The sequence below is a fragment of the Pristis pectinata genome, chromosome 20, assembly GCF_009764475.1.
Source record: "Pristis pectinata isolate sPriPec2 chromosome 20, sPriPec2.1.pri, whole genome shotgun sequence".
Classification (NCBI taxonomy): Eukaryota; Metazoa; Chordata; class Chondrichthyes; order Rhinopristiformes; family Pristidae; genus Pristis; species Pristis pectinata.
The window spans coordinates 36,411,053-36,437,032 of NC_067424.1; the positions used below are offsets into that span (position 1 = coordinate 36,411,053).

The following is a 25,980-nucleotide window of genomic DNA, read 5'->3' on the forward strand; positions in this document are numbered from 1 at the left end:
TGAACCAGTTGCAGCCTGCCTTCCTCAGAGCCGATATCCGATCAAAATGAAACCAGAGGTCATATCTGACAAGTGCCAAAACAATAAGGAAGCTGCTACCACCACCACCCCGGACCACCGGAATGGGGGAAAACAAAGCTTCCCTGCTTGTTGTACAATAGCACTTGGCACACCAGTTTCCATTTAATGGTCCAGGTTTGGAAATGTGCTCCGTACAAATAGGCGACGGCGACCAAACACAGAAGCCCAGATTTGTTATTAGGGAACAACAACGGTCTCACAATGGATCCCAGATGTAGAGCAAGATCAATGAGCAAGGAGCAAATCTGAGGTTGGGTGGGGGGGGGGGGGGCGGCGGTGTGGAAGCTGTGAGAGGAGACACACAAGATGTGCAAACCCTCTCTACAGCTCTGCTCACCCCTCTATTATCTGTCCTGTTACATCCACATGGTTTGTTATTAGATATTATTCAAATCTTTGAGATATTTTACTATGGTTTATGCATGATACAGATATGACAATGCTGGTGATATTCACAGACTTGCTCAAGTGGTGGGGTCTGTGTTGGTGAAGGAGCAGCGAGCATCAGGAAACTTCAACCAGCAGGTGCCTCAAGAGCGCCAGTCCGTAACCCACATTTTATTCTTTCAAATGAAGGGACTGAATTTTCCTGATCTGTTTGCTGAAGCTTTCCCATTACTGCTGGAACAGTACAGCACAGGAACAGGCTCTTCAGCCCACCATGTCTGTGCTGACCATGATGCCAATTTAAACCACACATCTATCTGCACATGGTCTCCATCCCTCCATTCCCTGCCTGTCTAAATGCCTCTTACAAATAACACCTCGTAAATCTCCTTTAAAACTTTCCCCCTCCCATCTTAAACCTGTGCCCTCTATAGCTAATACTCTAATCCAGGCAACATCCTGGTGAACCTCTTCAGCACCCTCTCCAAAGCCTCCACAACCTTCCTGTAATGGGGCAACCAGAACCACACACTGTTAATGTCCTGGTTTTTCTATTTCCCAGACCAGGAATTAGAGGTGACAGCTTTCTGCCTCAGACTTTGGGAACTTGGTTCCAAAACGTCAGAAGTCAGAGCACTCAAAATGCAACAACCAAACATCACATTTTATAAAATTTCACTTAAAAGACCAGAGCAAAGGCTTAAAATAATTTAAAAGAAAATATCACACAATGTAGAGCTATCCACGTGAACAAGTGGGAATCAGGAGAAGGATTTCCATGCATTTTGGAAGGACAACAGCAAACTCAGGGGTTCAAGGCAATTGACACAGCTTTTGAAACCACTCATTAGGTTTCCTTCACTTTCCTCTCTGGAGACTGAAGGCAGAGTTGGAGAATCTCCTTCGTCTCAAAGGTCTGCCTCCCACCCCTGCCACTCACCACCTGCTGTTTGCTGCTATCCTTTCCCTTGCCCCCTTCCCCCCTCCCAAGTAAAAGGAAGAAGCAAATTAGAATTAAGCCACATGATCAATTACCATTGATTCCCAAAATGCCGTTCCTCCGCTCGCGGCCAACAAAAACAGGACAATTATGAAGATTTGCACCTCAGTCACATCAATTCTGATTGGGCGAGAAAAGCATAAATCAGTGTTAGAGCCATTCAGTGAAAGTTAGTTCACCCCAAGCAAAGCAGCTGCAGTTCTGCCATGCATCACGCCAAGAGTAACTTGCTCCATTAGACCCTCCTCCTTGGCTCAATTTCCCCCCAGACATCAGTAACTTTGACCTTTATGGGCTGCTCCAGAACCCTCCAAAAGGGAGGCTCTGTGCCAAATTAATCAATCTCAGCTCGAGGAAGAGAAGGGACCATTGCAGGCATCTCAGTGTCCTTAAACCAGAGGAAGCTGACAGGGGTGGGGAAAGGGATCCTGATCCTTGAGGCATTCTCTACCAAAGTGGACGAGTTGCTTGGTTGTTAACATGTTCTCCTGCTCCCATAACCAGATGCTTGCCCCAGAAGGATGGGCAAGGTGGGTGAAGCAGCCTAGGAGAGGGCTCAACACTTCCAAAGGAGGGAGGGAGAGAGATCGAAGAACCACACTTTCTACCAAGGGCTGAGGCAATAGCTGAAAGGTTTCACACAGCTTACCAGCAGCACAGAGGTACAACTAATAGAGCTGCTACTTCATAGCTCCAATGACCCAGTGCTGTCTGTGTGGAGTTTACAAGTGCTCCCTGTGAAAGAGTGGGTTTCCTCTGGGTATTCTGCTTTCCTCTCACATCCAAAAACGCAGAGGTTGATTAATTAATTGACTGCTATAAATTGCCCTTTGAGTAGGTAAGTGGTAGAATCCAGGGGGTAGTAGATGAGAATGTGGGGAGAACAAAAATTGGTGCTTGATGTTCGTGGCAGATCATTGCACTGAAAGGCCTCCTTCTCTGCTGCATCTACTGCACCCTTCTCTACCTGGGGACACTTGGAGCCTCAAATGTATTAGAGTACTTCACCTTGCCAACTTTTAACAGTGTAGACACAGTGTTGCAGTAATGAAAACCATGCCTTTCTGCATGGAAGATGCTACTGGTTGTTCAAGGGTTAATTATTGATTTAGCTGGTTTATTGGAACAGCTGGTGGATCGGAGGGGATGAGGACGTTAGCGGTTGGCTGAGATGCACGACAGAACAGCTGTTTGATTGGCTACAGTCAACGTGCGTTCACCCAAAAGACTGCTGTTTACCGGCATACTCCACATTGAAGGCCCCACAACCACCGTCGCAACTTGCACAACTACAATGCAGAGTTGAGCTTCTGTGATGTCGAATCTGTCAGTTAGGGAATAATTATAATTCAATGAAACAACGCACACAGAGCAAAAACAGACCAATAAAAGAGGAAAAAACAGCACTGAGCAGCTTCGCTCAGTGCAATGGACTGCAAGGGTCCATTTCCCCACTACAGGGTCCCAGAGGACAAAGTAGGCAATAACAAAAGTAACCTTACCAAAGGTAGAGACTTAACACAAGCAGCAAGGGCCAGATCAGCGAGTGTGTCCAGTTAAAAAGGAAACATCTGCACAGAAATCACTTGTGCTTGAACAACATTTTCTGCCTGAGGATCCATGAGCAACTGTGTTAAACACAACTGCTCAAAGTTGAAAGAACAGGCCAGTTACACCCTGTGTATTCATGGAGCTCCCAGACAGGCACCAGGGGAAGTTGGTGCATTTTCTAAGCTGGTATGCCTCGTCTTGCTACCTACACAGCACTTGGACAATACTCACATCCCAAAGCGCAGTGTCCCAGAGACGTATGTCTGCCAGTGAGCACAGTAGAACATGAAAACTCCAGCAAAACAGCAGAAAAACATCCAGTCTGGGTTGGTGCCAAGCTGCACGGCTATACATATTCCCAGGACCACGAAGACTGCAGACAGAAACGGGTACAGAGTTTATTGAAAACGAAACACGCTCAGAGCAATCCTGCCAGCAGTGAGCACTGGAATTCCAACACACCACCCATCTCCAGAGGTGGTCAACTCTGGCCTGATCCCTCACAGTCAATCCAGCTCCCAAATCATTTAGGATTAAACCAGGCAGTAGTGAGAGGGACAGGTGGAAGTGGGGGGTGGGGGTGGGAAATAAGTGTCCTGAGGCGGAAAAGCTTTGCTTTCTTCCTCTTAGTAAGCCAAGGGTTGGCTTAAGAATAGGGCAAGATTGGAGGGCTGTGGAAGTTGAGAAGATGGTGCTGGTCTATTTAACACAGAACATGGAACATTACAGCACAGTACAGGCCCTTCGGCCCACAATGCTGTGCTGACATTTTATCCTGCTCTAAGATCTACCTAACCCCTCCCTCCCACATAGCCCTCCATTTCTCTATCATGCATGTGTCTATCCAAGAGTCTCTTAAATGTCCCTAATGTATCTGCCCCACAACTTCTGCCGGCAGTGCGTTCCATGCACCCACCACTCTGTGTAAAAAAAAACTTGCCCCTGACATCCCCCTTATATCTTCTGCCAATTCCTTAAAATTATGTCACCTCGTGTTAGCCACTCTCACCCTGGGAAAAAGTCTCTGACTGTCCACTTGATCTATGCCTCTTACCATCTTGTACACCTCTATCAAGTCACCTCTCATCCTCCTCCTCACCAAGGAGAAAAGCCCCAGCTCACTCAACCTATCCTCATAAGACATGTTCTCCAATCCAGGCAGCATCCAAGTAAATCTCCTCTGCACCCTTTCTAAAGCTTCCACATCCTTCCTATAATGAGGCAACCAGAACTGAACACAATACTCCCAAGTGTGGTCTAACCAAAGTTCTAAAGAGCTGCAACATCACCTCGCGGCTCGAACTCAATACCCCGACTAATGACAGCCAACGCTCCATATGCCTCCTGAACAACGCTATGGACCTGTGCGGCAACCTTGAGGGATCTATGAACGTGGACCCCAAGATCCCTTTGTTCCTCCACACTAAGAGTCCTGCCATTAACCTTGTATTCTGCCTTCAAATTCGATCTCCCAAAGTGTATCACTTCACACTTTTCCAGGTTGAACTCCATCTGCCACTTCTCAGCCCAGGTCTGCATTCTATCAATATCCTGTTGTAATCTGCAGCAACCTTCGACACTATCCACAACACCACTAATCTTGGTATCATCAACAAACTTACTAACCCACCCTTCCACATCCTCATCCAAGTCACTTATAAAAATCACAAAGAGCAGGCGTCCCAGAACAGATCCCTGCAGAACACCACTGGTCACCGACCTCCAGGCAGAATACGCTCCATCTACCACCACCGTGTCTTCTATGGGCGAGCCAATTCTGAATCCACACAGCCAAGTTTCCCTGGATCCCATGCCTCCTGACTTTCTGAATAAGCCTTCCACGAGGAACCTTATCAAACACCTTACTATAATTCATGTACACCACATCCACTACTCTACCTTCAATGTGCTTTGTCACACCAATTCAATCAGGCTTGTGAGGCACGACCTGTCCCTCACAAAGCCATGCTGACTGTCCCTAATCAGCCTATGCTTCCCCAAATGCCCATAAATCCTGTCTCTAAGAATCTTCTCCAGTAATTTGCCCACCACTAAAGAGAGACTCACTGGTCTGTAATTCCCAGGGTTATCCCTACTCCTTTTCTTAAACAAAGGAACAACATTTGCCACCTTCCAATCATCTGGCACTACTCCTATGGCCAGTGAGGACGCAAAGATCATCGCCAAAGGCAAAGCAATCTCTTCCCTCGCTTCCTGTAATAAGCTTGGAGAGATCCCATCCGGCCCCAGTGACCTATCTGTCCTAATGAGAAGCTCATTTACTCTTCCAATCCTTAGGATCTTATCTACAGGGTAAAGTTCACTTTCCACTCAAATCAAACACAGATAACGAGTTTCTGCACACAAATCCTTTCATTCAAGGTCCACTGTGGACAGTTCCACCCTCCCTGTTCCTCATTAAACAAAAACTGGACCATCTCCCTGCAATCTTGGGCCACAGAGACTGCCAAAGTGCAAGTTTCACATCCCCACTGCTTTGGTAGGTTCACTGAATGCTGAGCAGAGCATCTTATGTCTGCAATAAGCAAATTTCATGTTGCTTTATAATAACCCCAGAGCAACACTTCCTCCATGGTTTACATATCGACCATGTTATGACAGCACTGCACTAGTCAGGCCCATTAGAGTCCAAAACTCCCAGTCACAGCTTCATCGTTTGCCACTTCAACGCTTTACATGGTGTACACCGTGGGAGCACATTCACCGGAAGGACTGCAGTGCCTCATGGCAGCAGCTCACCACCACCCTTCACCTGGGCACTTGGGGATGGACAATAGGTGTTGGCCTTCCCAATGATGCCTAGATCCCAAGAAAAAAAGTGAAAGAATAAATAAGCGCACAGTGCCCATATTTTTCTTTACTCTTGCGTGAAACAAATTACCGCCCACGTACATTTTTAGTTCTGCTGATTCTGATGAGGGAGTTACAGCCCCTGATTTGACCATATTCTGGGTTTCGGAATGAAATTTATTGATACAAATTGTGTGCACATTACAGCAGCGTCCCAGTTAGTGCTCTCCCAACCCCCAACACAAACAACCCCTGCTTTCTACTCTTCACTCAGATGTGCAGCAATTACCTTCAATCCCACAGTTTAGTTTGAATGAAATGCTCGGCTGTAGAACTTCAATTAACGCCTTCTGAAAATCCAACTTCAATCAATTCACTCACACTGCTGTTCCCTCAGTATATTCACCTGTTCTGTACCCATGTGACCTCTGCAACCCAGACCATTCTTGTAGTCAAACAATTACAAACAGAAAGACTTGCATTCATGTAGCACCTTTCACAGGACATTCCAAAGCACTTTACAGTGATGTACACAAAGTGAAGTCATTACTACAATGCAGGAAAGGCTGCAACCAATTTACACATAAGTAGATCCGCAAACAGCAATATAGTAATGACCAGATGGTCTTTCCGGTGATGCTGATTGACAGATAAACATCAGCCAGGACTGTGCCTCTCAGTACTTCCCCAATCCTTAACACTTTCCCAAACAGTGCCTTGGAGTCATTTACACCCACCTCTAGTAGACAGCTTTGGTTTAACAGCTCCTAAAGCCCACATCTCCAATACTACACTAGCACAGTATCCAGAATCCATACTCAACTCTCGAGTGAAACATGAAGCCACCACTTTCCAAGTCAAAAGGGTGTTCAACAAACTGCATTCAGGATTTCTGAGCTTGAGGGGCATTTGAAGTCACTGCAGAGCATCAGGGAGGTTGAGGATTTCTTGTATCACAAGTTCCAGGAGGCAACCATTCCACAGATAGTAAGTGGTGTACAGTACAGACGATAAAAGAACAGGGAAAGCAGCAATTGAAGGTCCTGAAGAACCACTGATCTGAAATGTTAAGTCTGCTTAGACCGGAGAACAGTGCAGCACAGGAACAGGCCCTTGGTCCCACGATATCTGTGCTGAACACAATGCCAAATTAAACCAAATCTCTTCTGCCTGCAAATAATCCATATCCCTTCATTCCCTGCATATTCATGTGTCTATACAAAAGCCTCAAACAGCACTATGATATCTGCCTCCACCACTACCCCCGGCAGCCTGTTCCAGGCATCCACCACTCTAAACAAAACTTGCCCTGCACATCTCCTTTAAACTTTCCCCCTCTCACCTTAAATGCATGTCCTCTAGTATTTGACATTTCTACCCTGGGGGAAAGATTCTGACTGTCTACCCTTAACTATGTTGCATGGCAGTGTAGCGGTTAGCGTAACGCTATTACAGCACCAGCGACCTGGGTTCAATTCTGGCCGCTGTAAGGAGTTTGTACGTTCTCCCCACGTCTGCATGGATTCCCTCCGGGTGCTCCGGATTCCTCCCACATTCCAAAGATATGCGCGTTAGGAAGTTGTGGGCATGCTATGTTGGCGCCAGAAACATGGCGACACTTGGGGGCTGCCCCCAGAACACTGAGCAAAAGATGCATTTCACTGTGTTTTGATGTACATGCGACCAATAAAGAAATCTTACCATAATCTTATAATCTTTTATCAGGTCTCTCCTCAGCCTAAAACACTCCAGGGAAACAACCAAAGTTTGTCCAACCTCTCCTTGTAGCTCCTACTCTCTAACCCAGGCAGCATCCTGGTAAACCTTCCTGACCAGAATTGCATAGAATTAGTTTATCTCGAGATGCTGCCTGACCTGCTGAGTATTTCCAACATTTTTTGTTTTTATATCACATTTCCAGCAGCTGTTATGTTTTTGAATCTCGAAGGTGTGTGCCTCTCTCTCAAAATGGGCCTCAACATTAAACAGTGATGGAGTGCAGCCCAGAACACAACACCATGGGACTCAGCAGGACACCAATGTAGTAATCAGAGGGAATTCTATAGTTCAGGGACAATACAGGAATTCTGCAGCTGTCAATGTGATTCTGGGTGATTTGTTGCCTGGAACCATGGTAAACAAACATCATGGGGGGGGGGGGGGGGGGGGGGTGGTGGTCAGAGTATTTCACAGTGGAGTGGGAATGAGTGACACAGAAGCCATGACAAAGCTAACGATACAAGGGCAGGGGAGCAATCTCACGTCCTGCAGTCAGGCTTCCAGAGTTTTAAAAAAATTGTTTGAAGGTAGCAAACTCAATTCCTTCCAGTGCCCACTCAGCAGTGAGAACAGAAGTAGAAGAATAAAGGCAGGTTAATGTCTGGCTGGAGACATGGTGGCTGAAAGAAGGTGTCACAGTCTTGGGGTATTGGAACTAGTTCTGCAGCAGGAGAGAAAATGGTGCCAAGATCGTAACTGGGAGGTTCACTAACATCACTAGGAAAGGCTGAATGCTAATTAGCAAGTGGAGCAGCTCCAGCACATAAGAGGAATTAAGGAGCACTATTGTAGATGGTACAGTTTTGTATGGTAACCACCCAAGTGTGACTATGAGAAGGACAGAAATAGATTGAAAATGGATAAGTAAGGATGCAAAATATGATTTAAGGTTAGGCAAGTTACAGCCACAAATAGCCATGTGAGAATAAGATGCCTTTTAAAAGGCACCATCTCAAAACCTGTGTTTTCCACAACAAGATTTGCTTTAAATGTTACGTTGAGTTGACTACTCTTCCAACATGGAGATTGGATTCAGACTACACAGACAAACAAGTGAACACACAGAGCCATACATTTCCAGGAGATGCACTAAGAGGCCAAGCTCATCCTCAGCTCAGCTTACAGAGAAAGACACCAAGTAACTGGCTCACCAACAGCTCCGCTCCTAGTAGTCAGAGGCCTGATCACCACTGCTCCAGTTGAGAGGGTCAGAGGCTCAGCACTCAGCTCACTATCAGCCTTGTCCCTAGGACCAGAAGCTTGGATCCCAACCTGCCATCTCCCTCCCTCCTGGTTTTGGAGCCCTTGCACCCTGCTCACCAACAGCCCTGCTTTATACAAGGATGGATAGAAAAGGTTTAGAGGGATAAGGGCCAAATGTAGGCAAATGGGACTAGTTCAGGAAGACATAGGTCATCGTGGACTAGTCCACCGAAGGGCCTGTTTCAGTAACTTCATATAGTCTGAGAGAGAGAGGCCCTTCAGCCCACAATCCACACTAACAATCACCCATTTACATTAATCCTACATTTTTTTCAATTCCCTGATATTTGCATCCCCTTGCCTCAGATTTTACTCCTCACCTACACAAAAGGGGCAATCTGTAGTGGCAAATTAACCTCCCAACCCACACATCTTTGGGATGAGGGAGGAAACCAGAGCATCTGGGGGGGATTGAATCCACACAGTCACAGGGAGACCGCACAAACTCCAAAAGAGACAGCACTAGAGGTCTGGATTGAACTCTGATCTCTGGCACTGCAAGGCAATGGCTCCACCACTGTGCCAGCCAAGGTGTAACCAAAAGGTAGAGGTCAAGCCAAATGAGATAGAGACAACCAGGGCCTTGGTTAAAAGCACTTTTTTTTAAAAAAAAGGAAATGGAGACAAAAGGACAGGAGTTCAGTGAAGGAATTCTACAGACCAACTTCATTCAGTGAGAATAAAGACAAAGTCAAGCTTATTGCCATACGCACAAGTACATGTATGCACAGGTGCAATGAAAAACTTACTTGCAGCAGCATCACAGGCACATAACATCAGATACACAGCATTCACAAGAAAAGCAAACTAAACATCATAATTTTACAAGAAAGAGCACAATTAGAACAAAAACAAAGTGCATTTTAGTGCAAAATGGTCAAAGTGTTGCTAAGCTGTAGTGATTAGTGTTCTGCTGGTTGGTTCAAGAACCGAATGGTGCAGTGAATGTAAAAACAAACAGTAATGGCACTAAACCCAGGATTAAAATCAAAGTACACTTTTCTCCCCTCCAAGTGGGAATAAAAGACCTCATCTGACACCCAAAATTAACTTTGTCCCTGTTTCACAGAAAGATAGAAGATCAGAGTTGGAGTAAGCAGATCAGTTCTGCTCCACCACGACCAAGGCTGATCACCCACTTCAGAACCCTACTCCCCATACCCCTTGATCCATTTGGCACCAAGAAATACAGCTTCCCTCCTCCAAATACATTTGGAGACTTGGCCACTGCAGTGGAGAATTCCACGTTCAACATTCTTTGGGAGAAGAAAGTTTTAACTAGCATACCCCAGATGCACAGCCCGTCACCTCTGGTTCAGGCATTCCCAGCCACCTAAAACATCCTGTACCTAGTCTGCCAAGTCCCATGAGAATCTTACAGGTTTTTGAGATCCCCTCTCACTCTAGTATTCTCCAGTGAATACAGCCACAAATGACCCAATTTTTCCTTGCACATCAGCCCCAGAAGTTAACCCACGTTGCACTCTCCACAGCAAGAGCATCCCTCCTCAGACAAGGAGGCAAAAACTGCACACAAACTCCAGTGGGGTCTCACCAAAACCCTGTACAGCTGCAGCAAGACATCCTGGCTCCTGTACTCAAATCCTCTTCCAATGAAGGCCAACATACCTTTTGCCTTCCCAACTGCTTGCTTTTGACAACTGACGAAAAGCGAGCTTGGACTTTTAACATTCACATTTAACTGCATCTACCACACACCTGCGCCACCCACCCAACTTGTCTAAACCACACTGGTTCCTCTTTGCACCCTCCTTAGGGTTCTAATATTGCTCACACTGCTTTATAACATGCTGATTACAGTGACTGGGGTAGCTGCACAAGAGATATTTCTGTGTACTGTATGTGAAATGCAACCAATTAAGAACAAGGTCCTACCTGTGGAAAGCGAATCACAGCCATGGTCAAACAGCTCTCCGAGAGGACTGCTACTATGTGTTCTTCTTGCCTGCTTCCCATCTATTGCGTCGAGTGTCTGGTACACAAAAAGTCCCAGAGCACAGGCCAGATATGCCCATAGAGGTGCCTGTAGAGTATGGAAAATACAGTGAGCCAGAAGACAGCAGCAACATTACAGATATTCTTGAGAAGCCTCAAACCGGGAGAGAAAAGGAATGGATGAAGATCATACAAGCAGAAAACTGGCATAACTTTAAAGTAGCACCAGTTTTCACCATATAGTAAACACATTAAATCAAAAGCAGCTTAATTTCCCCATAACTCTTACAGAAGACACAGGTTCACGTAATGCTCGGGTGCCCCAAGACCCTGAAAGGCACTATAGAAATGCAGGATGATCTCTCTTTTCCATTAAATAACTGCAGTCATCAACTTTATTAGACTTAGGTTTTTTGAGTTGAAGGCATGCCAAATAATGAGAGATTAGATGGCACATTCTCTCCCCCTCCTTCACCCTATCACAGCACCTGTAAGTGAACAGATTCACCCAATCATTGCAAACAGTTGCCCCAGTACAGCCCTAATAGGATGAGCTACAACAAAGGTGATGAGAGGCAAGACAGTAAAATTGCCTGAATTTGGTGATCAATGGACTGGAGGCAAAGAAGGAGCCTGAATAGCTTGGGGAGCGTAGGAAACTATTCAAAGTGGGAGATACAATTCATGCACAGTGATAATTCAGTTCTTCAACCAAATCAAAATACCAAGTTAGTCAATACTAAAAGCAAGGTGGAACACAAGACATGGAACGCCTCTCAGACTCTCATCCCTCAACACCCCCCCCCCCCCAATCCATGCCTTCAAACTTCAATTGGCCCCCAGTACTCAAAAGAAACCAGAACTTGTGGAAAACTTCTTCCATTTTCTATAATTAGTTCAATTTTTAAACCTGGTCTCTCATTTAGGATTTATCCCAAAGACAGTTTCTCCATCTGCTTAAAAATCTACACATCTTTATTAGGTCTTTTATTTTAAAAATGTCAAAAGATTATTGAAACTAAAATTTCTTAGATCTCCACATTATTCCAATAAATCTGTTTGAATACTCCTCTCAAAGAGCAGTGCCAGACCAAATGCAGATGGTGTCTGAGCAAGACTATGCAAAATTGAAGCACAGGTTCCTATCCTCGGCAACCCAGTCCGCTCATAATAAAAAGCTTTCAAAGGATTTGGTTTAGCAGGGGATAAACATGATTGAAGTCACATTGTAAGTGAATGAAATAAATGGCCTGTCCCGTTCCTATATTGCAAATGCACCTTAAGAACACAATAGGTTTCCATTTAATGGGAATGTTGCCAGTAATTTAATTACATGGCTCAGTAATTCAGAGGCCCAGATACAAGCTTGAATTCAATCTCCGCCGCTGAGAAATTTGAATTCAATTACTGGGACAGATCTTCCACTCAGAGGACAAGACACCCTGGTACTCTTGTGGGTATCCCAGTTTTTAGTGCTGGTGTTGGCCTGAGCCTTTGCACTCTACTGCCACACCCATGCTGCTCCAGTGGATTCCTTGCCGGAGTCCAAAAGAACAGTGTGACCTTCCGTGGCTTCCCAGCTTGAAAACTAGCTGCTGAATCTGGCACCAACACTGCACTTCCCATTCAAACAAATAGAAGTCAGCTGCTGGGGAAAAGCTGTGTATGTATTCTCCTATTTAAGTTAGTTTCAGTGTCATTAAATTGCTTTTAAATGTGTGGATGTGTTCTAATTGTAAAATATTGAACAGAACAATACAGCACGGTGACAGGCCCTTCAGCCCACGATGTTGCATCAAACTAATTAAACTAGTACTTAACTGCTAAACTGAACCCTTCTGCCTACACAATGCCCATAACCCTCCATTCTCTGCAAAAAGTTAAAATTTAACCTAAAGACTCTTAAGTGTTTATTGTTTGTGAAGTTCAAAGATATTTGCAAAAGCTGACATCCTTGCAGCATGGAGATGAGGCCTCATCAGCTGTCGAGGTGGCTCTGTGAACAGCTGTGCTGAGACACCCCGTGCTGCACTGGGCTACGAAGTGCTAGCATGCAGGCTCCCAGCAGAAGACAGCACCAAGAGGCACATTGGAACAAGACAGCATGGCCTGGGGTAGAGGCAACTGGCCATACTGGGGCAATGGATGGTTTGCTCCATTCAGTGATCTGGAAATGAAAAGCCAGTCTCAATAGTGATAAATGTGAAACTACCAGGTGCTATTGCAAACAGACTTGTTCACCAATATCTTTCGGGACAGGAAATCTGCCACCCTTACACAGCCTGGTCTACAGTAAGGTGATAGATTTTTTAAAAACTCCTATCTGAAATGGCCAAGTCAGCCAGTTGTATCAAAGCAAAAAGCAAGCAGACCAGCCAAAATCAGCCTAATATGGATTCTGAAATAGAGGACACAACCTAACCGTTTGTGAAAAGTCCTCAATGATATGGGAATTTGAACCCACACTGGGGAAGCCAGATTAGGAAAGCAACAGCCTGAAAGGTTCACTGATTTTGTGGGTATAACTATAAATAATTTTGGAATGAGCCCAATATTCCACCTTCTCTGGATACATTCCCATTCCACTCCCAGGAGAAACACAATTTGGGCACCACAGCACCAAATACTGGAAGGTGCAAGTACTGTGGTGCCCAACATCCTGAATGCACTACCGATATCTGCTTCTCAACAGCTGCTCCAGTACAATTACAACACTAGCATTTACACAACCAGAATTTCCACATTTGCAGAAGACACAAACCTGGAGGTGGTAAACTGTGAAGACGATAATAACAAATTGCAAACTGGTGGAATGGGTGGAAAGCTGGCAGATAATGTGAGAAATGCAAAGAGTTTATATTTTGGTTGGAGGAATCAGAATGGGGCAACAAAATCCAGGGCATAATTAGGTACAGGGTCAGGGAGGGTATATGCTCAGTGAAAGTGGGCTGGTTCGAGAAAGTGGTTTAAAAAGCACACAAGCCAGACTTTTATATACTGAGGGCAGAACAAGAGCAAGAAGGGCATAATGAACCTTCATGAAATACTGCCACAACCAGAATACTGCTTCCAGTACCAAACATCACACTTCAGAAAAGACAGGCAGGCTTTCAGAGAAGTCGTGGAAGATTTACTAAAATGGATCCAAGCACGAAGATGTTACTTGTTCTTGGAACAGAGGAAGTCACGAAGGGATCCAAGGTATTTAATACCATGAAGGCTATAAATAGCTAAAGGGAAACTGTACCCACTGGCAGAGGGGCCAAGAACGAGGGGATGTAGAATAAAGGCGATCAACAAAAGAACCAAATAACAATCTGTCGGAACTTAGCAGGTCGAGCAGCAACTGTGGGGGAAAGGAAGTGTCACCGTTACGGGTCGAGACCCTGCAGCAGGACAGAGGGAAGAGGGCTGGTATAAAGAGGGGAGGGGGCAATACAGGGCCAGCAGGTGATAGGTGGACTGAGGAGGGATGAGGGGCAGAAGGAGCCAGGTGGTGGGGGAAGAGCGGTGGAGTTGGGAGACAGAGGCAGGTGGGTGATAGGTGGAAGCAGACAAGGGGGGAGAAAAGCAGATGGAGGGGACGGCACAGGTGAAGACGAGGCTGGAAGGTGACAAGCAGCAACACAAAGGCTACCAGTACTGGAATCTGATGTAACGTAGGTGATAATGGGAACCGTAAGGGAGAGATGAAGGGAAAATGGAACCAGATAAGGGAGGTGTGTGTGGGTGGTAGGTGGATGGGATGAAAATGCATGAAGGTCTGGGAAAGGGAACTAAATGGGAGGACCAGAGGTGGGTCAGACAGGGGGGAGCAGGAGAAACAAGGGTTACCTGAAACTGGAAAACTTAAGTGTTCATGCCATTGGGTGGAATACGAGGGGTGTTCTTCTAGAAAGAAAAACTTATTCTGAAGCACACTGAATGGTTAGGGTTTGGAATGGTGCCTGGGTAGTGGACACAGATTCAATTGTCATGTTCAAAGAGGAGCTGGACAAGTCTCCAAAAGGATTGAATTTGTAGGGTTGTGAGGAGAGGGTCGGGAATATGGAACTAATGAATTCCCCTCAGAGCTAGTACAAACTCACTGGACTGAATGGCCTCCTTTCAAGCTGTAATCATTCTGTGATCTGGAAAAAAAAATGACCAGATACATCCTGTCTACACAAAGGTGTCAGGTCATATCCTGCCAAATACCGCAGCCTTCTACTCCCAGGGAAAAGACAAAGGCTTGGACAAACCTTCAGTAGAAATTCACAAGAACCACAGTATCAGGAGCAAAGACCCTCTGAACAGTTGACTTGACCTTGGTGTGCTTCTGAACACCACAACCAACGCACTGGATGTGTAACTGAACAAAGCCACACCTACAACCACCAAGGTGAACTGACTCCCAACACTGCTGAGCTTCACTCCCCCAGACGTTAGGAAAGAAACTTTTGTCACTTGTTTTGCTAATCACACCTTTGCAAATTCATCACATCTACCCCACAGAATGGAAGGCATGCCAAGATCACGGCTGAAAACAGGAAACCATTGTGGAGAGACTCCAATAATACAAAGTGAGGGACAAGGGAGGGCTCAATGGGTCAACATTCCAGGTAAAATCCTAACCCAGAGCCCTACAGAACCAGTACCTGGATTAGACATTTCAGGCAAAATCTGGATAACCCTTAACTGGGTATGAACCACATAAGGAAGGTGTGACCACCCTTCACATTGATGGAATGGAAGGCCACAGATGTCCCTCCCAGTCTCACCATCCTGATTTGCAAAGTGCAACACGTTCAAAAGCTTCACTTCTAGTCTTCTCCGGGGGACAGGATTCACATCACTGACCAAACCTCAACCGAGCTTAAATGCCGCTTCTTGTACCACAGATACTGCCCAACCCTAATACCTGCAGCACTACTGATTTTATTTCTTAATTTCCAGCATCTGCATTTTGTTTTCAGCTTTTCAATTCTGACATCACAACCTGGTTCTAAATCCTGGACATCGTTGCTACAATCCACATACAACACGTCTATTCCCAAGCTCCAAGCGAGGATAGTGATGTAATACTCTCCACCTGCCTGGATAAATCGAGCAGCTCAGCATCATCTGGGACAAGGCAGCCCATTTGACTGGGTTCCATCCAACACCACACTCAGCACTGGTGCACTGTGTGCCATATCGAGAACACACTCCAGCAACCGGCCAAAGCTTCCCTAACAGCACCTCCTAAATTCATGCTCTCTACCTCCTAATAGGACGACAAGAACCAGGCACTAGGAAACACCACCACCGAGTGCCCAAAATCTCAAACCATCGCGATTTGGAAATGCACCATCAGTCTTTCATCAATGTTGTGGCTAAATCCTGGCACTCCCTACCAAACAGCACTGGGGGAATACCTTCACTACAAGGCTGTAGCAGTTCAAGAAAGCAGCTCATCACCTTCTCAAGGGCAATTAGGATAGGACATCAAATGCTGGCCCACAATACAAGGATCCTATGAATGAAGGAAAAAAAATACACCCGGCTGCATGTACAAAGAGAGAAACTGAGTTAATGTTTCAGGCTGATGACCTTTTATCTCCCCACAGATGCTGTCTGACCAGCTGAGTATTTCCAGATTGTTTTTTTTAATTAGTTACTGAAATATTCAGTTTAGTGAAATTTATCCTACAGTAAGGAGGTAGAATTTTTTTTAATAAAAAGAAAATAATGAGGAACAAGAAACAGAAATCCAGAGAGTTTCAGGGTCCATATACACAAATAACTAAAATACAGCAGTCAAAAAATAAAATGAAACAAGGAGAAAAGTTACAGCAGTAGTACAAAGCTCTGGCTAAACACACCTGGAGTTCTTCTGAAAGAATATGCTACATAAAACAGTACAGAACAGGCCCTTCAGGCCACAATGTTGTGCTGACATAGCTAATCCCTCCTACCTACACAGGATGCCCATATCCCTCTAATATAGAGCATAGTATAGTACAGCACAGAATAGGCATCTTTTAAAAGGTGTCCAATGGCTCACTGGAATATTACAACACCCTTACAAGTTCGAGCATGAGGAAAGGTTGCATGGGAAACACTTGTACCCCCGGAATGCAGAAGGCTAAAATGGTTTGACTGAAGTTTTTAATATTTTAAAGAACTGCAAGGAATCAAAGTTACTGCATGGGGGATGCCAGTGCATGCAGGAGCCTGCAGTTCCCAGTGGCAGAGTGCTCAACTTGGAGGTGATGGCAGTGGGGGAACAAAGAGTCCAGCCAAACAGCCAGTGATTCCCTGAAGTGGCAGATGTTATCTGATTAAGAGATTTGATGTCATCATGTTTCTCAGTGGGGCTGCAGGCGCTGCCACCCAAAGGTTTCAGGACCATACAAATTACACCTCATCCCCTCCATGCTTTTGGCGCTAAGAGATGATGGCAAACCAAGGCAGGTCAGCATGGATTAACCCAATAGGTTCTAACAGTTAACATCAAAAAACAGGAAGGCTTGTGACCGAACTGAAAGGTAGGGTGTATTCGGCAACATCAAAAGGGAAGGACAGTGTTTGAAGCTCAGTAAATATTTAATAGATAAATAAGTAAAACACACATGTCTGGCTTGCAGCTAAAAGGTGGAACTGAAGGGCTCAGCAAATCAAAAGCCACATTAAACCACAGACCAGTTAAAGCATCAAAATGGATGCTGTTGCTAAAAAAAAATGAAAGCATCTCAAACCTAATACCAAATGTGGTTCGATGCAAGATTAAACACTGTTTGACCATCCCTTATCTGCCTTGGGATTACCTCTGCTATTGAAAAATGACTATTTATCAATCATTGCCAAGTTCTGTCTGCTTCATTGATGAAACCATGCAAAATGCACCAACATGTACAAACTAGCTAGCACAAGTATAAAAATCAAAATGAGGACTTTTCAAACAAAGCAGCAACAAAGAAAGCTAGGCTCAACCAACATCAATGATCCCAACTACAAACATCATTGCCTGAGTCTCTTGGGTAGTGTCGCTACAAACTGCCTGTGCCAAGGAACCACGTGAAATAAACAAAGAACTTGTTCTGCCAGCATGCAAAGTCACTTGTGCTGGGTGGGGATACTGCCAGAACTCAATGCTTTCTCTCCTGAATGAAACTCTGAAACAAAGGATGTGCAGAAAGTCAGAAGATATCAAAGAACAAGTTGTAGATGAAATTAGGCATTCTGTGTTTTGGTGTGTTCGGCCTACAACTTGAAGTTACTGATGTTACCAACTCTACACAATGGAAAGTGTTCAACTGATGTAAATAAAAAGCCTTATTCTGTGAATAAATCACCCCTAGAGCACTGGACATTTTCAATAAGGTCAGTACTTTCCAAAAGGCAATGGCACTGAATGAAGAAATCTTTGGAGTACATATACTAAGAGTACTTCAACCATTCAGGCTTACATCCAAAGGTAAAGTACACGTTGCCTCAGGTTACTGTCAGAATTTGTGGAATCCATCAGCTAAAACACTGCCACAGTGCCTTAATGGTGTGATGGATATTGTCATACAGTTAACTTCATTAAACCCTCATCTCCTTCAGTGAATACAAAGCCCTACTTTTCCGTGCTGAACTCCAGCACTTTTCTAGCAGATTGGTTTTAAGTGCTTTTTTGACTGGATGGTGGATCCTTTGCTGTAAAAAAAATGATCTGAACAAAACATTTAGTGACAAGAAAAGGCTTCTCTGCTCAGCATAGCTATAGCTGGTTAATAGCTTTGATACCCTCAATCTGCACAAAGATTTGCTTTAGGGAAAGTGATGGACATTAATAGACTGACGAATAAAATCAGCCTTCCAGATTAAGTTCTGGATACAGTGCATTTTCAACACATTCCTCATTCAGAGAGAGGATGTCAACTTTCAGTGCATTAAAATCTACAGTAAGAGCCCTCACACACTTCTTAGAACATCATGAAAAACCCTTTCAGCACAATAGCTGAGCAGCTACCTCCTGAGGATATTCATACATAGGAATGGTTCATTGACATGATCAATGACCTCAATGCAAAAGCAAATTTCAACACTAGTCAAACCAATTCTGGTGTCAGGTTACAAGTGAATATCCACTGGATTGCCAAGAATCTTCATCATTTCCTATTAAACACATCTCATACTTCTCAAGAAGTTGAACGTAAACAAAAGAGCTGGTCATTGACTTCAGGAAAGCGGGCGGTGTACATGCACCTGTCTACATCAATGGTGCTGAGGTCAAGAGGGTTGAGAGCTTCAAGTTCCTGGGAGTGAACATCACCAACAGCCTATCCTGGTCAAATCACATAGATGCCACAGCCAAGAAAGCTCACCAGTGCCTCTACTTCCTCAGGAGGTTAAAGAAATTTGGTTTGTCCCCTTTGACTCTCACCAACTTTTACTGATGCACCATAGAAAGCATCCTATCTGGATGTATCATGGCTTGGTACAGCAACTGCTCTGCCCAGGACCGCAAGAAACTGCAGAGAGTTGTGGACACAGCCCAGCGCATCACGGACACCAGCCTCCCCTCCTTGGACTCTGTCTTTACCTCCCGTTGTCTTGGTGAAGCAGCCAGAATAATCCAAGACCCCACCCACCCGGGTCATTCTCTCTTCTCTCCTCTTCCATCAGATAGAAGATACAGGAGCCTGAGGGCACGTACCCCCAGGATTAAGGACAGCTTCTACCCCACTGTGATAAGACTATTGAGCGGTTCCCTTATACAATGAGATGGACTATGACGTCACGATCTACCTTGTTGTGACCTTGCACCTTATTGCACTGCACTTTCTCTGTAGCTGTGACACTTTAATCTGTACTGTTATTGTTTTTACTGTACTACCTCAATGCACTCTGTACTAACTCAATGTAACCGCACTATGTACAAGTTTTTCCACTATACCTCGGTACGAGTGACAATAATAAACCAATATCAAAGGGTCACATTCTGCGATGTGCACAAGAGGTTGCCCATACATCAAGTCTGAGAACCACTGCAAGAGATGGAGAACCTATCTGCTGGTGAAGGAATCTCAGGCACCTGGGTATAACTTTATCATCAAAAACAGTTCATTTTAGGGTAGCAGTTAGGAAGCATTTCATGTAAAGTATGAACTATGGGATTCTCTCCCACAGAAGCACTAGAAGCTAAATGACTAAATTTAAATAATAGATTTTTACAAGGCAAGGTGTTGAAAAAAAAAGTTTAAAAAAAATGGATCAGTCTTGCATAGAAATATGCTGCAATCCTCCAGAACAGCAAAATAGATGAGTGGAGCTTAAATGGGATCCTGCTATTCATGGGTTTCCGATCAGTGGGAGGCACATTGCACACTACGGCTTACAGTTGGACTACATGAACCAGCTCAATGGTGATCTGACATTGGTATTCCATAAATTTACTCACTCAGTAGCCATCAGGCAATGTTAATCACCCCATGTCTACTACAGTTATGCACTCTATTTGAAGTCACGAAGTGTACTGAATTCTGTGGAGGTCAGGGACTGTAGTACAATACATATATTGAATAGACACCTACTCTTGTGGGTGGCAGGTGGTGTATTAGATCCTACTCTACAATTAAGCATACAGGTAGCTCAAGCAGTGTAAAATTGTATAGTCAGTCACCTGACCATTGAAGGTCAATTATGAGATCATATTTCCTGTGATCACCCTCCCTAGCAGTCAAGTGGGCTAGACCCTTCACATTCTACAATCACTCACTGTGGCGGTCAGGCATTGGACTAGATCTTGTATACTCTGTCATCTGCTCACGTTGCTTGTTAGATCCTGCACACTGTATAATTACCCACAAGGTGGAGGTCAGACATTGTAATAAATCCTGTACATCAAATTGTCACTTGCTCCATGAAAAGTGATTTAGATCCTCAGCAGTGGATCCTGTGTTGTACAGTCACACACACTGGAGAAAAATGTATTAAATCCAATAAATCCTAAGACCACCTGCACCAAGAATGTCAGGTCACATATTGGATCCCATACAGGACATGAGTACCTCTCCTACACAGGCCAGACAGAATATTTGACCCTCTTTTCCCCATGGCCCCTCACTGTGAGGACCAAGCAGTGGATTAGATCCTATATATCCCACAGTCACCTTCTCTATGGAGATGTGACAGTGTAACTGATCCCATATATCCTAAAGTCACCCATTCTAGAGGCGAGGGAGTACGTTTGATCTTACGCTTTTGACAGACAACTGCTATGTTGAGGCCAGGCCATGGAACAGATACAACTTCAACAGTCATTTAAACTAATGAGGTCAAGGTGGATATTGGATCCAATGTATTTTTTAAGTCATATATTCTGGGGTCCAGAGGCATAATGTTAGAACATGTACATTTCATAGTGGGTCTATGGAGTATAATCGATCCCATATATTCTTCAAGTACCCATAAATCACCCACATTACAATCAGGTGGTGTGTTAAACACTCTACATTCTACAGTCAGAAGTTCTGTAAAGATCGGGCCAAGTATTGGGGCACATGTTACCTACTCTTGAGAGCAAGCAGTGCAGTGGAGCTAGTACATCCTGTGGATGTCAGGCAGAGCATTTAATCATGCATATTCTCCATTAACCACGTGGAGGTAAGGCAGTGCATGACATCCTGTGCATAGTCCAGTAACCACTGGGGGTGGGACAACACTTGAGACCCTGCACACTCTCCATTAACCACTATGGAGGTGGGACATTGCATTAAACTATGTGCATTCTCCATTGCCCACGCCAAGGTGGGGCGGTGCCCCGCTCCCCCCCCCGCCCAGGTGGGGCGGCGCCCCGCCCCCCCCCGCCCCGACCCCCCGCCACCCCCCCACCCCGACCCCGTCCAGGTGGGGCGGCGCCCCCCCCCCACCCCGACCCCGTCCAGGTGGGGCGGCGCCCCGCCCCCCCCCCAACCCGACCCCGTCCAGGTGGGGCGGCGCCCCGCCCCCCCCCCAACCCGACCCCGTCCAGGTGGGGCGGCGCCCCGCCCCCCCCCCAACCCGACCCCGTCCAGGTGGGGCGGCGCCCCGCCCCCCCCCCAACCCGACCCCGTCCAGGTGGGGCGGCGCCCCGCCCCCCCCCCAACCCGACCCCGTCCAGGTGGGGCGGCGCCCCGCCCCCCCCCCAACCCGACCCCGTCCAGGTGGGGCGGCGCCCCGCCCCCCCCCCAACCCGACCCCGTCCAGGTGGGGCGGCGCCCCGCCCCCCCCCCAACCCGACCCCGTCCAGGTGGGGCGGCGCCCCGCCCCCCCCCCAACCCGACCCCGTCCAGGTGGGGCGGCGCCCCGCCCCCCCCCCACCCCGACCCCGTCCAGGTGGGGCGGCGCCCCGCCCCCCCCCAACCCGACCCCGTCCAGGTGGGGCGGCGCCCCGCCCCCCCCCAACCCAACCCCGTCCCCCCCCAACCCAACCCCGTCCAGCCCGCCCCCGGCCAGGTGGGGCGGTGCATTGGACCCCGTCCACCCTCCCCCCGGGCCCTCCCACCCCACCCCGGGAACCCCGGCTGTCCGGGGCTCGGCGTGCAGGCGGTGCCGTGGGGATGTGGACGGCCGCCGCTCCGGTGATTTACCTGCTCGGTGGCCGTCGGGCAGTACAGCATGAGGACGAGCGTGGTGCAGACGTTGAGGGCCAGGCCGGTGATGGTGATGGCGTTGGGCGCCATCCAGAGCGGCAGGCGGCCGACCAGCCACTCCCACCACACCTGCATCAGCGGCTCCAGCAGCGAGGCGCCGGCGCTCCGGTACCGGTGCTCCTCCAGCCGCTTCAGCTGCTGCCGGGACAGAGGCCGCTGCAGCAGGGCGCCGAGCCCCGGCCCCAGGCCCAGGCCGGCCTCCGAGCTCCGGCCCCCGCCGCCCGGCCGGGAGACACCAGCCGGCGCCCGGCCCGGCCCCGGGCTCGGCTCCCCGCCGCCTTCGCTCCGCCGCAGCGGCCGTCGCTGCGCGTTCATGGGGCCGCCGCTCGGTCACTGACGGACGGACCCGCTCACCGCCCGGGGACCCGACCCGACCCCCGGCCCCGCCGCTCGCCGTCTCCCTGGACACAGCCCTGCGCCCCGGAAACACTCGCCGCGGGTCGAGGCTGGGCCCGCCGGACGTGACGTGATACATCCGGCCAGACCACGTGGCAGGGATCATCTGGGAATGGGGTGGGATCTGGGAATGGGACATTAGGGTATGGGACGGGGATCTGGGAATGGGGCAGGGATCTGGGAAATGGAACTAGGGAATGGGGAGGGATCTGGGAATGGGACTACCGATGGGGCATGGGATCTGGGAAAAGGATATTAGGGAATGGGACAGGGATCTGGGAATAGGGCATTAGGGAATGGGATGGGGATCTGGGAATGGGACATTAGGAAATGGGGTGGGATCTGGGATTGGGGCATTAGGGAAATGGGTAGGGATCTGGGAATGGGGCATTAGGGAATGGGACGGGGATCATCAAGGAATGGTGAAGGGGATCAGGAAATGGGGTGGGGGATCAGGGAATGGGATATCAGGGAATAGGGCAGGCGATCAGAGAATATGACATTAGGGAATAGAGCAGGGATCTAGGAATGGGACATGGGGGAATAGGGCAGATATCAAGGAATGGAGCATTAGCGAATGTGGCAGGATGTCAGGGAATGGAACATTAGGGAAGGGAGCAGGGGATCAGGGAATGGGATATCAAAGAATGGGCAGGGTATCGGAAGGAGCATCAGCGTCTGCACCAGATTCTTGGGGAATGGGGCATCAGGGAGTGGGCTGGGGTTTCAGGGAATGGGACATCAGGCACTGAGCTGGGGTTTCAGGGAATGGGACATCAGGCACTGTGCTGGGGTTTCAGGGAATGGGACATCAGGCACTGAGCTGGGGTTTCAGTGAATGTGGCAACAGGCATTTGATCAGGGAATTAAATACAAGACACTGGAAACACTCAGCAGGTCAGGCAGCACCTGTCAAAAGAGAATCATTTCGGATTGAAGAGCCTTTGTCAGAACTGGGAAAGAGAGAAAACAAGTTAGTTTTTAAGTTGCAGACAATGAGGGAGGGGGAATCAGACCAAGGGGATATCTCTGATAGGTTGAGGCTAATGTTGCTATGGGGATAAGCTGTAGATTAAATCATCTGGTTGATAGGTTAATGCAGGAAGTTAGAGACCACATGAACAAAGGAACATAAGAGCTGTGTCATGAGGGCATGCCCTCCTGTCTGTGCTCTCCTGCACCGTTACAACAAGGTTCAACACACGCTTAAGGAACAGCACCTCATCTTCCGACTGAGCAGGTTGCAGCCTCTGGACTCAATATCAAATTTTACAACTTCCAGTCACTCATTTTCTCTGCATCAGAACTGACCATTTCTGTCAGTCATCCGCGGTTCCTGATGCCTCATTCCCTGGAACCCTGGCCCGATCTCGGATACCCTCTGATATGAGCGCACTTTTTTCTCTCCACCAGCCCAGCCTGAACCATTGGCCACTTCCTACATGAAAAACACCATGATGCTGGAGGAACTCAGCAGGCCAGGCAGCACCCGTGGGGAAAAGCAGGCGGTCAACGTTTGGGGTCGGGACCCTTCTTCAGGACTGAAGATAGGAAAAGGGGAAGCCCGATATATAGGAGGGAAAAGCAGAGCAGTGATAGGTGGACAAAAGAGGGGAGGTGGGGTGGGCACAGGGTGGTGATAGGTAGATGCAGGTAAGAGATAGTGATGGGCAGGGGAGGAGGGGAGAGCAGATCCACCAGGGGGTGGGTCAAAGGTGAGAGAGAGAGAGAGGGGAAAAAAAAAGAGGCTAGGAAAGGGAAGAAGAGAAGAAGCGTGGTGGGGGGGGGGCGGTGGTTGTGGGAAAGGTGGGGGGATTACCTAAATTGGGAGAATTCAATGTTCATGCCATTAGGCTGCAAGGTTCCAAGATGGAAAATGAGGTGCTGTTCCTCCAGTTTGCGCTTGGAATTCTGGCAGCGGAGGAGGCCGGGGACTGACATATCAGTGATAGTGTGGGAGGGGGAGTTGAAGTGGCCGGCAACGGGGAGATGCAGGTCACAGTCACGGACAGAGCGCGGGTGTTCTGCGAAACGGTCACCTAGTCTGTGTATGGTCTCACCAATGTGGAGGAGGCCACACTTGGAGCACCGAATGCAGTAGGTGATGTTAAGGGAGGCGCAGGTGAATCTCTGTCTCACCTGAAAGGAGTGTTTGGCCACTTGCTACAGCTCTGCATTTCACGGCTTCTTCATTCCTTTGCTTGTGTAGGCAGTACATAGAAGTGAGGGAGGGGCGAGACAGGAGGCCGGTAGGTTATAGGTGGATGATGGGCAGATGGGACCAGTTGGGGGAGGGGATGGGAAAAGTGAACCAAGGGAGACAAAACCCAGGTAGGTGTGTGGGTGATGGGCAGATGGGACTGGGGGTGGAGGTGGGGTAGGAAGTGACGAGTCCTGGTAACGATTGTGTACTCGACATGGTCACAACAAATGAGGACCAGTCACCTGATCTTCTGCGGGTGCCAGTGTGACACTGCATGACGTGGATTCTCTGAAAGGAGAGGTTGCCAAAGTTAGTCGAGAGTTCGGCAAGATCAGCAAGCAGTGTGGCCATGGTCCTCAGGAAGGAAGCCAGTCCAACTGAATGTGTGATGTATGCAGTTTTTTTAAATTAAATAACCACATGGCTGAACCTTATAGTTTTTCGTTGCCCAGTCACACCGGCAGCACTCTTAAAGCTACTCACTCATCGGAGGCTCATTAACTCTGCTTCTCTCTCAACAGATGCTGCCTGACCTGCCGAGTGTTTCCAGCATTTTCTGCTTTTATTCTGGAGAGTTGGAGTGTGGCTGGGTGGGATGTGCCCTCCTGCAGTGTTTGAGAGCTGGGCTGGCGGGATCAGTCACAGTGTCGGCTCTTTTTGCGCGGGACCATTCACACCTCCTCCTGTTGTAACCGTTGTCATGGCGTCATAGAGGGATACCTCTGTATTCCTCGGAGTTTGGAAGAATGAGCTGTGACCTTATTCAAGTGTATAAAATCCTAATGGGATTAACAGGGTAGATGTTGAGGTATTTTCACCACAGGTGGCATCATGAACAACGGGAATGGTCATTTTACACTGAGGTGAGTAGAAATTCCTTCTCTTGGAGGGTGGTGGGTCTCTGGATTGCT

General features: G+C 47.5%; 1 protein-coding gene across 2 annotated transcripts in view; it reads right to left on the reverse strand.

Annotated features, from left to right (window-relative positions):
* The window catches only part of LOC127580929 (choline/ethanolaminephosphotransferase 1-like), a 35,110-nt gene extending 12,196 nt beyond the window's left edge, over positions 1-22,914 (reverse strand). Inside the window, exons 1-4 of one of the 2 annotated variants that reach the window (XM_052034903.1) lie at positions 22,408-22,914; positions 10,769-10,916; positions 3,251-3,392; positions 1,504-1,588 (exon numbers count right to left, since the gene is read on the reverse strand). In XM_052034903.1, the coding sequence (XP_051890863.1) occupies positions 1,504-1,588; positions 3,251-3,392; positions 10,769-10,916; positions 22,408-22,785 (753 nt within the window). In that variant the 5' untranslated portion in view covers positions 22,786-22,914. Of the gene's footprint in view, positions 1-1,503; positions 1,589-2,707; positions 2,793-3,250; positions 3,393-10,768; positions 10,917-22,407 lie in introns of both variants that reach the window. The other variant, XM_052034904.1, reaches the window with a different exon arrangement.
* Positions 22,915-25,980: the final 3,066 nt, after the last annotated feature.